This window comes from Onychostruthus taczanowskii, unplaced genomic scaffold (genome assembly GCF_017590055.1).
Source record: "Onychostruthus taczanowskii isolate IOZ18803 unplaced genomic scaffold, ASM1759005v1 scaffold20, whole genome shotgun sequence".
Taxonomy (NCBI): Eukaryota; Metazoa; Chordata; class Aves; order Passeriformes; family Passeridae; genus Onychostruthus; species Onychostruthus taczanowskii.
In genome coordinates this window covers 7,358,772-7,373,998 of record NW_024499240.1, presented here as the reverse complement: position 1 = coordinate 7,373,998, position 15,227 = coordinate 7,358,772, and the positions used below count along the sequence as shown (strand labels likewise).

General features: G+C 38.6%; 1 protein-coding gene across 6 annotated transcripts in view; it reads left to right on the top strand.

Annotated features, from left to right (window-relative positions):
- Positions 1–6: 6 nt before the first annotated feature.
- The window catches only part of SESTD1 (SEC14 and spectrin domain containing 1), a 49,529-nt gene continuing 34,308 nt past the window's right edge, over positions 7–15,227 (top strand). For 2 of the 6 annotated variants that reach the window (XM_041403348.1, XM_041403343.1), the window contains exons 1-4: positions 7–147; positions 3,180–3,242; positions 3,913–4,014; positions 12,072–12,151. In XM_041403348.1, the coding sequence (XP_041259282.1) occupies positions 12,097–12,151 (55 nt within the window). In that variant the 5' untranslated portion in view covers positions 7–147; positions 3,180–3,242; positions 3,913–4,014; positions 12,072–12,096. Of the gene's footprint in view, positions 148–177; positions 436–3,179; positions 3,243–3,912; positions 4,015–5,359; positions 5,545–12,071; positions 12,152–15,227 lie in introns of those variants that run through there. The other 4 variants (XM_041403345.1, XM_041403344.1, XM_041403347.1 and 1 more) reach the window with 4 other exon arrangements.

Genomic DNA, 15,227 nt, shown 5'->3' with positions numbered 1-15,227 from the left:
GGAGACGCCCCCGTCCCCAGGGGCTGCCGCCGGGCTAGCGCGGCGGTGCGAGGCGGCTGAGCTTAGCCACGGCAGCCCGGCCGGAGCGGGCGGGTCCAGGCTCCGCCCCGCGTCCTCCCAGCCCGGGCTCCCGCAGCGCCGCATCGGGTGAGTACCCGCGCTCCGGAGCGGCTCTGCCCTGGCCCCAGCCCCGCGGAGGGCGGCGCAGGCCCTGCGGCCTGGCCGCGCTTTGTTCGCGGGCGGCGGTGCCGGCGCCGCGGGGCGCTCCGCTCTGCCGTGCGGCGGCGGCTCCGGCTCTCCCGGGGCGGCGGGGCCGTGCTGCGGAGCAGCCTCTGCTGCGAGCTCGTCCCGCTCGCTGCCCCGCGGTGGGTGCCGCCGGCCGCTTGCGTGCCGGGGCACGGCGGTCGGTGCGGCCCAGGGGAACCCGCGCAACAGGTTCGGGCATTGTTCGTGCCGCCGCGGTGGCGGCGGGGGGGCTTCCCGGGGGGCTCCCGAGTGGCCGCCGCCGGAGGAATTTTTGCCTTTGTGCGGGCGCCGCCGCGGGTGTCGCGGCAGGCCCGGCAGGGAAGGAGCGGGGTGCGGGCAAGGGGAGCAGCCGGAGGCAGGCGGGGGCGGGAGTTGGCTCCCGGCGGGGATTTTGGCGGTGCGTGGCCGCCGGTCCGGCCGGCGGGCTGGGGACGAGTCACGGCCGTGTCACCGCCGCGGCGTCGGCGCTCCTGGGTTTCTGGAAGCGCTGCCTGGTCGGGAAGCTGATTCACTGCTGAAGACGTGGTTGCTCATAGCTGTGGTTACCCTTTCTTTGGTTTTTTTGACAGGTCTATTGTCCAGCGGTTTTGTCTTCTCCCCCAGAATTGTGGTGTCCCTTGCTACCCCCCCATAGAGCTCTTTAGCCAGGCAATTTTATGAAGACGATGCACTAAAGCAACTGTTTTTGTTAATGAATTTAAACGAGTGTATGGAAGCAAGAGTGGAAACAATTAAGAGAGAGTGTTTTTTGTTTTGTTTTTTTTTTTTGACTTTTTGTAAGTTTTATAATGACCAAAACTGATGAGGTTTATGTGGATATGTATTAATATATGCTTTTGTCTGTTGCTCTCTCATCTTTCTGCATCCCAAAGGAAATACTGGTCCTCTCCATTTTTAGTATTGCAGTGTCCTCACAATTGGATCCTGACTTTGTTCATGCATTAAAATTCACTGTGATGAGGAAGTACTGGGTTTCCCCCCCTTTTCTCCCTTCCATGGCATCACCTGCTAAGATTCATTGTATAGTAAATAATGAATATTGTTACTACATTATAGGATTACTAATAGTTATTACTTACTGTGCTAGTAAGGGTTCCCCTTTATCTGACTATGAGTATTTATAGTCCTAATGCCATTGTCTGTACCAAGCAGAAACCTGAGACAAAAGGGGGAAGGTGGACTACAGAATAGAACTGAAGCTTGCTCAGAGAGGCCTGTGGCTTGGTGAGGTGCTGGTCACACCTTGCTCTTTCAGGAGAAAAGCAGCAAGGCAGAGCGCTGGAACAGGCTGCTCAGGGAGATTGTGGAGTCTTCCTCTCTGGAGCCATCAACCCCCCTGCCTAGGCTGGGTCACCACCAGCGGTTACACAGCAATGCGTCCAAATGGGATTCCATTGGAACCATTCAAATAGATGATCTCCAGAGGTCCCTTCCAATCTTAATAATCCTGTGATTCTGCGACAATCTTCCACCAAAACTAAGAGTAATTACAGTGTGGTTTTAGGGGTGGATTTTCGGATTTTGCACAATTCTTTATGTGCAATTCTTTATTCTTGATTGCTGCTTGAGGAGTGCTGTAAAATCATCTCAGCTGACTGTTTTTCCTGGAGTAGTTTGCTAGATGATATTTTGTTTGAAGTTTCATTGATCAGTGACATCAGTTTTCCTAGAAGTACAGTTTAAAAAATGAAATAGATGTGTTTTTAGATTTGTGGGCTGTAATTCTAAATTGGCTATGGATTCAAATTTCTCAGTTAAGCTTATGTAAACAGAGGAAATTCACATGGTTCTGTCATTTGCTGTCAACAAAATAAAGCAGTCAGGTGAATTTCAGCTCAGTCTCAATTGGCTGTTGCTTGAGAGTGGTAGGAGGTAGGGAAACCAGAGGAATTTCTGTAAGATCTTTAATACAGTGCTACTTAACTGTCAAGAATCTTTAGGACTAGATTATAAAGAGGAACATCTTTATTCCCCAGTGAAGATGGGCGGGGAAATACAGAACACCTTCAATAGGCAGCTTCTGATAAAGTAGACAGAGCCTATCCTGGAAATGATGTTGCAGGATTTCCAGTGTGTCTGTACTTAAGCTGTCTCAAGGACTTGCTGTTTGTATTTTTTTCCCAGTCTATAGATGTGTCCTCTTGCCTTCTTTCCCACCTTTTTGAGGCTGACTAGAAAACTTCCATTAATAGAAGGGTGTTTTTAATTTAAATTTTACTGTTGGATTACTGTAATAACTGATCTATCAAAAAAAAATGTAAAACCAGTGAAGTGTGTTTGTCATCTTGACTTTGCCTTTTACTCAGTATACACTAATTTGAACTTTTGAGGTTTTGTTGGGTTTCATTTCATGGGTGGAATTTGATCAAGTTACAAGGCTTTGTGCAAGTCTTATAACATTTGCTGAGGTTTAACGTTGATGCTTATATGTTAATTCCACATCTTCTAACACAAAGAGGGATTATTTATATTTTCTTACTCAAGTTATACTTTGCTTTTTAAAATTTTATAGTAACGAGTACTTTTGTAGGAATACCTTCTTCCTCTCCACATAAAAATCTACTAACAATGTTGTATTTTCAATTAAGCCTGGAACTTCATGTAGGTTACCTCTGATTGAAAGCATACTACAGGGATTCTGGTTCTTGTTACTTTCCCACTGCTTCCGGTGCTGCCTCAGGAGCATTGCCTGCTAACTATAAACAATGTTGATGTCTACCATATGTTTTGGTAGAAAGTGCAGGATTCCTGCTGTCCCGCTAAACTCAAATGCCTAGCTTACTAGTATTTGTGAATATACAACAGAAATCTTGACTCCCCTATTGTATAACTCTGTAAGAAACTCTTGTTTTCAATCTCCAAGGAAATAAAGTTTTAGATTGAGTAGCAAAACCAAAAAATATGGTCAAATACTTTTTCATTTAAATTTACAGAACCTGGGATCTGGAGCTCAAACTTGTAACCCTAGCAGACAGTTTTGCATTCCAGTACCAATGGTAAGTAAGATAGGTCTCTTCCAAAAATAAGTCTTTGTAATTTTCATGCGTTGTATTTGGTTCTTATGAAGCTTTGATACTGATGAATATACTGCCTAGAACAACATCTTTGCAGTTGGTTTTGTAGAAACTTACTTAGGCTTTAACTCGTGCCTTCTTTAACTTCTCTGCTTTACTTTGTTTTCATTTTGTGACTTCTAAAAAGTCTTCAAAAGGCATTGTAACATAAACAAAACTGATATTAAAGTTAAATTAGGTTGTTTGCCCATGCAGCTCACAGTGCAGCTTGTGTCTCACGTAGTAGTAGTGTCTCACAAGGAGAAGAGTGGCTGCAGGTTTATTAGAGGGTGTTTAAGCATAAGACTGGAGATAAGTGAATTCTACTTTTAAGAGGGTTCTGTGATAGTGGGTGAGAGTAAGGAAAGAAGTTTTAATAGTATCAAGGTAATTGTTGCTGCTCTGATGGTGTTGATAAGCTTCTGCTGGAAGATAAATGAGAGACTTGGGAACCTTGATTGAGCAAGTAGAAAAATGAGTTGGCAAAGCTTTTAGCTCTTCAGACTAAATACGAGTGAGAGATTTTTGAAGTTAGAATAACCTTACAGCAGATGCTAAACTCAACAAGGAAGCAAGTGGAAATCAATCTGGAGTGTTGTTTTCCTGTTTCCAGGTGAGAAGATGAACTGCTGCATTTTGGACAAGCTGAAGTTTGGAATGCTGGGACGTAAAGAACCCATTAAGAGGAAATTACGGTAGTTAAGAGGAAATGAAGGTATGACTTAGGGCTTTGCAGAAACAATAATTCAAAGGAGATAGATGTAGTGGGTGTGTGAGAATTCAGAAGCAAGATCACTTCCTATGATGCTGGCAGAATTGTATTTGAGATGTCTTCTTAGTGAGGTATCATGGAGGATAAGTGTTGACCAGACCAAGTAAGGCCAAAGCAAAAATATGTTCTAAAAATAAGATAAATGGGCTTGATATTGTCTTGATGTTTTGGTCACTGAATGATATCTATGGCCAAACTTGAGACCTCAGTGCAGATTGTCTGTTTTCTTTCTGCTTTCATATTCTGTTTGCTAATTCTTTCATTTTGCCTTCTTACTTATAATAGAATCATTGGAAAATGTATGAGTGTTGCATCTATGCAGGATGTTCCAGGCAGCAGCTTAGAGAGCTTGATTTTATTTTCTCTGAAGCATGTGACCATTTATGTATTGGTTTATTGATTTATTTGTTAGTAGTGGAAGGCTGCATGTTTTATTTTGAGGGGGTAGGAGAGAGGGAGAGGTGTTGTGATTACTGCAGGTGGTTGCTGTGGCTGATTTAATTTGTGATTTGCAGTTGACATGTTCAGAATTTTTAATCTGAGTGCAGAATTGTTAATCTGAGTACAAAAACTGAAGACATCCATGAAAGTTAAGATTCATTTCTCCTGTACCCACTAATTTAAGGGCATCTTAGATAATTATCTTTGCTCTCTAGAGCAGTGAATTAATGGATTTCTGAAATATGTGAATAAGGTATTTATTTACCAGATCTGGAATATTTCAGTGTCTTGTACTTTCATGTTTGGTTAATATTAGCAAAATTTTCAAGTTATTTATTTCTTATTGAAGGGATTTTTATTATTACCCTTATCATGGATACTTTATGTATTGTAGAGTGAGGACAAAACAGTAATTTTTAATTTTTTTTTTAAGGCAGAGGAAATTGTTCAGGGTGTTTCAAAATCATACTCTTGATCTGGTAACTTTTTGATCAGGTAGCAAACCCAGAGCTTTAGGGATTTGTAAACAGACTTCTTATTAGCCCCTTCTTCTTTGTTATCTTGTTTTGGTCAGTTTCCTCCACTCCAAAAGAATGACTGCTTTTGTGTCTGCTGCACAAGATGTCTTTCAGTGTAGGGGAGCATTTCTTTTTGCTCCACTCAGTGGAGTGTCACTGTGCTGAGCTGCAAATTGAATCCTGGGGCCCTGAGCCACATGCAGTTGTAACCAATGCCAAATATGTGTATTGTTATGAAGTGGTAGATTGTTTTCTTATATAAGTATTGCAAAAAGAACAAGAAGTTCTAATCTTGCACCCCAGAGGAAAGTGTTTTTCATTTGTTCCAGACTGCCAGTAGTTGCACTCATCGGTACAGCTGTTTGTCTTTTGACTTCCCTGCCCGTGGCCTGGATTGTCCAATCTCATTCCACCCGCTGTCCTAGTTCATTTTATGAAGTACTGAAGCATAGGAGCTTTCTGGTCTTTCATCACAAACTGGTTTTGGCCAGTTCCTTAATGAGCTGGTGGTAAGGTATTTATTTTTCCATGCACTTGTGACTTATATGCTAGTTTGGTTTTGTTTGTTGGGGGGTTTTGTGTTTGTTTGTTTGGTTTTTTTTTTTTTTTAAGAAGAGGGAGTTAGGAGAGGACTATGTAATTTTATTTTACGATCTGTAGGTTATTTTTCTTCCCCCTAACCTCATGAAGTATTTCTGTTGTAGGAGTTGTGATCCATGTGATTCTGTACTATTCCCGTGTGACTTCTGACTAAGGGAAATTTTAAGACCTAAAAATTAGAATTTTCTTTCAATGAGTTTTAGGGCAGTGTGATGAGGAAGAGAAAATGTCTCTGCTATGCTTTAAACATAGCATTTAATTGACATATTGCTATGTAGGAAGTGGTGGAAGAAGCAGCCTCTCAACTTGGATCATTTTCTGTATTCTCTGGTTACTTGATAGTGTTAAGTGGGATGGGACTGTACCAGATGATTGCAACTTCTGCTGGTTTGGCTGCCTGTTGTAAGGGAAGGAATGTATGAGGCAGATTGGCATTCTGATGCTGGTGGGCAAGCTGTAGGGTTCTTCAGGAGGGTAAATGGTGTCTCACTGTATGAGAGAGAATGGCAAAATGTGGCAGGAATGTGGCACAAAAGGGACTATGGAGATGCATCCAAAACCTGTGGCTTATTTTCTCTACTATTCTAGATTAAAGAGGCCTGAAAACTGCTATAACTTAGCATAGACCATGTGTGTGGCTTGACTGAGGCTGGAAAGGGTTGAAAACTCTAGCAAGGTGTCAACTTTGATGTCTTATGTTGCAGCATCATTATGAATGTGTGCAGGTGTTCCTTTGGGTTGGGCAAGTTTGCTCTCTGAGCATGGCCAGTGAGTTTGAGTCTGTTCTTGGAGAGCCAAGGTGCTCATTGCTGCACAGGACCCGTGGCTGGCCCTGTTCCGTGGAAAGACTGAGGTGTTGGTATTGTCTGACAGCTGTACCTGCAGGTGTTATTGTGCATCCGGAGTTACATTGTTTCTGTGCTTGGTACTCTTCCTTTTTTCCCCTCTGGCACTTGCCTGAAGTCTGAGGAAAAGCTCTGCCTTTGTGTGAAATGAATAGTTCACTGTGATCAAAGTTAGAACTCAGACACACAATGACTTTTTCTTCTCAGATGGCATAACCTCTTACTCACCTGTTCTCCATTTGCTGGTTTGCTATTCATTATATTGCTCATCACTTCCTTTTGTTGCTTTTTATTTCACTTTTCACAGAACGCTGAGGGATTGAAAAAGGGTGGGAAATGAATATGGAAGATGGGTTAAATACAGGAAGTAGTGAACAGACAGTTCTGAATTCTATTATTAACTTTAGTTGGAAGACAAGGTTTGAACCTTCAGATGAAAATGGAGTGGAATTGGAATTTTTCCAAGCTTAAATTTGTTGTGGCTGTGACAGTGTGCTTTTGAATTATGGTGTAGCATCCTGTTTACCTCAGCTTTAACCCAAGTCAGAGCACATTTTCAGTGTGTTTTTTGAACTGCTATGGCAAGTTGCTGAGTTAGGGTGCTAACAGCACATGTGTAATGGAAATGGCATTGAGTGATTGCATCTTGCTTTAGAGTTAAAGCAGCTTACATAGTCATGAAAGTAGTCTGTGTTTTTTATTTTCTGACTTTTTTAGTGTGAATTAGCAGGTTAAAGAAGATCAGGAATATCTTTTTTGTGTACAACTTCAGGCATAATATAAAACTTCTGTGGGTTTTTCTGGATAGTTTTTACTGATAGTAAAAAAAAATGTGGAAGTGGTTGAAAAGGCAAAAAATCTGATATTCCTTAAATATCTAAAGTTGCCTTTTCTCCTGAGGACTCTAATGTTACATATTTATTAGTGCTGCTCATAATATCTTAGAGTAAAAACTAAACACTGCATTTGCATATGTAAGCTGATGTTCCTCCATCAAGTTTTATGGTTATCTTGAAACTGTCCAGCTGATTAGCCAAGTTCCAGGTGCTTTTTAATTGAAGACAGCATTAACTAATAATATTTTACAGCCTTTTTCTGTTTTTGGGCAGGAGTATGCTTCTCAAATTACCCTGGGGCATCAGCCCTGGAGACACCTTTGTTTGTGTTCTCTCTTTGTACAGCTTTGCTGTAGGAGAGATGACATCCTTTAATGTAGCTTTAAAGGAAGGTGAAATAATAATTTGCATAGATAATTTTATACTCAGCTTTTGTCCTGTCTTTTACATGTGGATTTTATTTCTCTGTGGAACAGATGAACTAGTTGTAGGCTGATTCAGGGAAAAAGAGGGTAATGGTTTGTGGGTTGAAGTTAGCGTCTAAAAAAGCCTGTGTTCTGGCTTCAGAGAATGAAGATTTTGAAGGTCTGCAATTCAAAAGTTGATCTAAAAGAAAAAGTGTTTTCATTCTACATGATTTGAGGCTTTTTTTCCTTTGGTACTTCAGAATGTCTATTGTTATTTGTGCTATTGTTTGTGCCTGGACTTGCAAGCTGCTACAGTTTTGAACCTTGCTGCCCATCTGCTCCTTGGTTATTTATAGGCAGATTTGTGGAGCTCCTTCTAATCCCTCAAGTCTTCAAAAACATTAATGAATTAAACATCACAATACTCTTGTAAAAAGTGAATTAAATGGAGAAACTGAATGGAGACTAAAAGAGGATAAATGACTTGCTGAAAGCCATATGTATATTTCATAGCAGAACAGAATAGAAACCAGATTCTTTTTTCTTACTTGTAGTCCAGTGCTTGACAGACCAACTAACATGCTCTTGTGAGATACATGCTAAAGGAATGAAGAAAGAACTTGTTCTTTGAATCTTGCAACAGATGCTCATGTGCAGACTCAAGGCCTTGCACCATGTATTGAGAATATTAAAGGTTTCAGGTCTAACAGACATGAATAAACATGTTAATATTAATTCTTCTTAAGCCTGAATTTGTTTTGATTGTTAATGTTTTGGAGCAGTGGTTTCTGCTGGGTTGCTTAGAAAGAAAACACCTGTTACCTGTTCTTAGGAGAGCTTCTCTCTGGCATCTTATTTCTACTTGTCCGTCAACACGTCCCTCTTCCCTTGTCCTTAATAGACTTTTACAATGGCTTAAAACAGTGCCTAGACATTGGTTCTTATTTAGTTTTTTTAATTCAATGGCAGTGAAGATGGATAGGAGAAAACACAGGCTAAACTTTGCATTCATCAGAAATTTTGTGCTTTAGTGAATTACACATAGTATTTATTGTGTGTGAGTTTTTCTGATTTTTCACTGGTTTGTGTTTTTTTTTTTTTTTTTTGTTTTGTTTTTTGGTTTTTTTTTGTTTTGTTTTGTATTTTTGTTTGTTGTGGAGCATTGTTAGTTTTTGTTTGGCTTTTGTTGTTGGAAGAACTTCCAAAATTTTAGGTGTGTGGAGTAACGCATTGTAATTTGCAGTTGTTCCAAAGTCTAGAAATTATGGAGGATGCAGCCTACTAAATTGTGATTTGATTTCACATTGGAGTGTAGCTTGAAATACTGTTTTGCAACTTTTACCTGTTCTGTAATTTTTTTGAACTGTTTGTTTACTCTTTCCCATTCTCTCCTTAATGTATACACGTTTCATGTTTGTATGTCAGAGAATTTTCTCCACAAATTGTAATAGTTTCTGCTTGTCAAGGGGATTGGAAGAGTTTTCTATTTCACTGAAATGCCTTTCAAAGATTTAGGTTTTAAATACAAATATTATGCAAATTTAGTGTTGCCACCTTCTTGTGGATATCTTCAAAAGAATGAATACGTTGTTGGAGACTGACATTGCTCTGTTGATTTAATAACCTGAAAGCCTAGGTTGTTCTAAACAAGTTCAGTGAGGTTCTTCCAAGTGTATTGAATGTGTCCAGGAAACATGTTAAGTAAAAGAATAACAAGTTTCCTATATGGTATTTTAAGGTATTATGACAAAGTACATTCTAGGTGGGCACTAATTGTTTCTGAAATTCAGCAAACAAATGTAACCTTTTTATTTGTTTCATATCTGTAACATTTTGTCATAAAAGTTTTGTTATTTAGGTTTTGAAGTGATGAAATGCAGCTTCCTGAAGTATTTCGCTTTCCTCTCATGAAATCTGTTCTCTTCAGTGCTTTTGCTTTTCTTCAGTAGCTTTCCTGTGTTTAATGAAACCAAATGGGTTTTATATTGATGAATAGACACTGAATCTGTTTCATTCAGCTAAATAGTGGTTAGATATTGAGCAACAACTCTTTCCTCATGCTAAATTTAGAGTTTGATGGAAAATTTGAAGAGTGTGTAATTTTGTCTTTCTCCAACAAATGGAAGGCTTTGCATCTATTTTGTAGGTCTAAATACATTGCAAAGGTACAAAGCAGTGTACCTTTTCAAAACATCTTTAGTAGCTTCTGTTGGAAAGTAGGTGCCAACTTTCTTGAAATGGTTTCACTTTCCAATATTAAAAAAACCACCTTTTTTAAAATTCATCCTGAGACTCTTTGGATGTCAAAAATAGAGAAGGATGCTAAGACTGTTTTTTAAACTGAATATTTTCTTTTTTTCTGCTATGTTCTGGTAACTCTCATCAGAGCAGGTTTTCATCTGGATGATAAACCTATCCAGATATGATAAAGCTCTCACAGAAGAGAGGTAATTGTACACTTCAGGAGTTTATGGAACAAAGGCTAGGTGTTCAGAATTACCAGCAGTTTTTCTAACTGGTCTGACTCACCTCCCTCCACTCTGAACAGAGTGCTTCCTTTGGTTCCAGGAAATACTGAATAAAAGAACTATTTTGGTCCATGGACAGTGCCACTACTGTGGCAGAAAGCCAAGCGATGCTTTCATATTAAATAAATAGGTCTTTTCAGAGCAGCAGAGAAACATGTTCCCTAGAGTCAGTAAGCTGATGCAGACTTTTGTTCCTGTGTGCAAGTATGAAGATAATGAAGTGTGTGTAGGTTTGAACTTCCTTCACTGATTATAATAAAGAGGCATTTGTAATAATTTGGAAATGTAACTTGGGGAGGAGGGGGAAAAATAATTCAGGTACGTGTCCCACATCTTGAAAAAGGAAAATCAAGAGAAGTGCTGCAGTTAAAAAGCTTACACAGAGTGGTTTGAGAGACAAAAATGACTGCCTGAGTAATTCTTGCATTTTGTGTGTTATGCAACAAATAACTACAAATCTTTGTCTAAAACATACAGGAAGCTTTAATAGGATGCTTTTTTGAGTAGTTGTTCAAAGTGCAGACTGTCATGGGACTCAGTTTCCTTAGGGAGCTAAAAGTTGTTTGTTTCCTTCTGTAATATGTGAAGTGTGAATTCTGTGTAATTGGCAAAATTGCACTTCAATATGGAGATTTTGGAGTAAGAGGTGGGAATGAACATTGTGACATGTTACACATTGGAGTAGGAAGAGACAGTAAAAAGCTGTTGAAATTTTTTTTTTTTATAATATTATGATCACTCATTTTTTGTTTGTTATGAAGCTCATTGTTTTAACATGAAAAGGAATAATTATTTTACTTGAAACTATTTGGATTTCTCTGGATTTTTTGTTTTCTTTATTTTTTTCCCAAATAATTTATAGTTTTTGTTCAGTTAACTTCCCCCATACTAGGAAAAAAATGTTCTGTTTGTGTGCATTCTGAAATATCCAGAGGGAGAATTCCAGGCTGCAGTCTGAAGCCCTGGGCCTGGAATGAAAAACAAAAAAAAAAAAAAAAATCGATTTTGATCTGTTTTATTTTGACTGATATTGGCAAATGTCTTGAATTGAGTATTTCTGAGCAGAATTAGATTTTCTAATTATATGGATTGATACATGGTGGAAGTAGCACCTCAGAAAGTTACAAGCAGATGCCAGTTCCTACTTTGTGTTGGGAGGAAGAGGAGGTTGCAGTTCAGGCATCCTGTGCATTTGTCAGTGAGGCAAAAAAGCGTCATGGTGAGTTGCAGTTCATTCACTGTGCAATAAAAATTGTATGAGGGTAAGGAGGAGGCAAAACAAGCAGGAGCATTTCTGTGTTTAGATTATAGATAGGGTGTAGTTATTCAGGCTGTTGGATGTTTTTCTTAAACTGAAGCCCTGCTAATGGCAGGGTAATGGCAGTGTCCTGACAGAAATGTAGCATAACATATTTAGATAATTATTATATTCTTGGTAGTAGCAGACAGACTGTGCAAAAGCACAGTCTTATTTGCACTTATTTTACATCTGAATGAGCAAACAGATAACCTACCTGAAAATTAATTGTAGTTTATTAGGGTTGGGAAATGGGATTTTATATAAATTATCTTCTTGTCCTTGGTTGAGATTCTGCTTTGGTTTTTGTGGTTGGACTGTTTGTCCCCTGCAATGAGGGAAAAGAAATCTTTAATTAAATATTTGTATGAATAGTGCCTATAATGATGTTTTTTCTTAAGTTTTTACAGTACTTTAGATTTTTGTTACAGTGTTGTGTTCTTCCTTCAGAAGAATACAAAACTGTAACACTGTGAAACACTGTATCTGATTTCCCATGCTTGACAACTTCAACTTCTTGTGTTTCAGAGCTGTGAAAAGTATCTGAAGTAGAATGGAAGCCTCGGTAATATTACCCATTCTGAAGAAAAAATTGGCATTTCTTTCAGGTACAATTTCAGTTTTCCTGAACTGATTCCATCCTGCATAATTTGTATGGGATATTTAAGTCGGTTGTTTGTATTTGCTGGATTTTATTTAACAAAAATGTGTTGTTGGTTAGTGCTTTGTCATATACCAAAAGAATCTCTGGAACCCTTTATCTAGTGGCCAAGCTGTTGGTGTTTAGGACTTGCTTTTGCTGTAGCCTGTAGCTCAACCTGCAAAGTTTTAAATAAGTTTGTCTGTGTGTGAGACTGATGATTTAATGGACATCCAAAAAGAATGCTTGCTGGTTTAGCTTTTTAGTTTTTTGGTTTTAGAAAAACAGTGAATATTTTCAGGGTTTTCTATAGAAAATTTTTCTTTCCTTTTCACCTGTTTTTTCTCCAGCATAGGAACACATGGGAGCAGAATTAGCCATGCATTGCAACAGTTTGATTATTGCCAATAAGTCAATTCAGGGAAGGTTGTAATTATCACTGTATTTATTAAAACTTCCTGAATCTTATGTTGAAGGTAACTTTTTTTCCTCCCTCTGCCAGAAAAAAAAATAAAAAAATAAAGGAAATGCTTCAAATGGTGAATGGCAATCCCTCGCTGGTTTCACTGCTGTTGTAGGTAGCTGTGCTAGTTCTTGGTGTTCGATTGTCTGATCTAGCGTCAGTAGGTAACTTACAGAACACTTCTCAACTTCAAAAACTGACAAGTGTTGCCATAAATATTCTTCTAGTTTAGTTTATTTCAGTTTATGTTTTTAGCTGGTCTAGTTTAGCCTGCTCCAATCACCTGAAAAGTGAAACCTGCTCTTTTTGTTAATAGAATTCATTTTGCTTTGAATTTTCCTACTGTCTCCAGCAATTGCAAATTTAACAATTCCTGTTTTAAAAACAATCAAACCCCTAAAACTAAACTCACATGAAATCCTGGGACAGTTTTTCCACAGTAACAGCAGATGTGTTGTGAGTTGGTTGTTCAGCATTTTATTGCAAGGGGATATTCTCATTAACTAGAGTGCATTTTCAAATTGCTATTAAAGCTGCCTGATCCATTTCAAAATACAGACATTCTTAGTGGGAAGTAATTTGTTGAGTGGCATTTTAAATACTAGGAACCATTTTGGACCAATGTATTTCTAAGTAGGTTTCATGATTTTGGAATTGGTTAGTGCTTTAATTTAATGAATGGCAAAGCTTGATGCAGCAGGATTTTTTTGGTGTTCTTCAGTGTAAGTGGCTTGACAGACAAAAATCAGTTCATCATGTCTCTTTACATAAATTTTACTCTATATAGTTTCATAATAGTTTCATTAATGATTAAAAACATATGCTCAGAAAAACAGTATTTTAGGAAAATCCTGCAGTGTTTATGTGCTGAATTCTGTTATTTTTTGAGTTACATTGGTACTAATAATGTTGATCCTGTCTTTTTCTGGAAGCAAACAGTGGTTTCTAATTGAAATCCCTGGCTGCTGTAGTTTTCATGCTGATAAGTCATTACACATAGCACAGAAGAAAAGGCAAGCTCCTAAGTCAACAAAAAGCCTTGAACAACCACTTTGGTGCAAAATAAACTAAAAAATTTCTTTTTTTTTTTTTAATTTTTCTTTTGTAATGCTCTCAGTTGCTTTCCTTACCAGTGTTTACAAGCTGGGGGAAAAACCTGTCAGTTGATGACTTGTCATGAAATAATAATTTAGATAATTATTCTGGTCTTTTTGTGAAATGTCAAGAGATTATATTTCTGGGATTTGGGTTGTGTTTTGTTTAGTCAGTTCAGCAAATGCTGTTTAAATCCAAGCATTTTCCCTTTTTCTCTGCTTCCTCACTCCAATTTTCAGGCTTTTTGCCATTCAGAAGCAGAAGGGTGGACATCCAACAGTCTGTAAATAACTGTTGCTGTAGATTGTTTCTGCTGGAAGCATCTGTCCATTTGTCCTTTCTCATATAGCACCACTCTTCAATTCTTCAGTTTAGAAATACAGTTATTAAAAAGTGTGTTGCTGTTTCCTTGCAACAATTCTCTAACAAAAGAGGAAGGGAAGGGAACACAACTACTGTAATGGACCTCTGAAAGTAGTAGGTCCTTTACAAAAATGTGGAAAATATCTATGTATCAGTGGATCTTTAAAGTTCCAAATTTAGAATGTTTGCACAGCTTTGGAAACAAGGAAAAAAGGCCTGTTGCAATTAAGATTCTAACATATGTTGTGTAACAATATGTTGCATGCACCTCATGGATGGGGAGAACTCTCATCAAATTATGTCAGCATATGTGTATGAGTCTGCAAGCATTGCTGTGCTTGTGCCTTTTCTTGTTTCTGCACGGCTGTTACTATTCTCTAAGAAGTTGTTCTTACTGATCAGATGGAAATTCAGTTCTACTGAAGAACTTTATGAAGCAAAAGCATAATTTAATTGCTTTAGCCATGTGAAAAACAGTTTGAGAATAAAGATGTTCTTTTCCAGATTATGGGAATTCACTTTTCTTGATTTTTACCCAAATAAACCTGTGATTATAGATGTCTTTGTACAGTTTTTTCTAAAATATAGAGAAGATTGTTTCATAATTGACTCCTACATGTGCTTAAGTGTGTTGTGGGGTTTTTTTTCCTTAATAAAATAGATAATATATCAGAATTTACTGTTTCTAATATTGTGTGTATAAGTTTTACCAGAAAGGTTTGAAAATGCAGATGAAGATTAAGGCAAGCAGTTGGAAACACATATCTTAATTGTAAGGTGACTTTTAGCTGTTCGTAAGTAGGTCTTGAAATTGTTCTATGTTTGAAGGAAGTGCCAGTTTAGAGAATGTGCCACGGGCAGCCTGTGTAGTATGTGATCCTCCTGTCGTAGTCAGTTGGACTAGGAAAGTCCTTCTTTTCTAGGAGCTTCAGTTGGAGCTGCTGGGTCATGCTCAGCTTGGGAGTGGACTAGGTTTCTCATAGGCTGGTACTATAGAAGGTCTAGGAGATGCTTCTTAATAATATAATGTAAAAATGAAAAAAAACCCCCAGAAGTTTCTGGAACACCTGGTTTGTGTTGTTTATATTGAAAGTATTAGATCAAAAATTGTGACAGCTGTGGA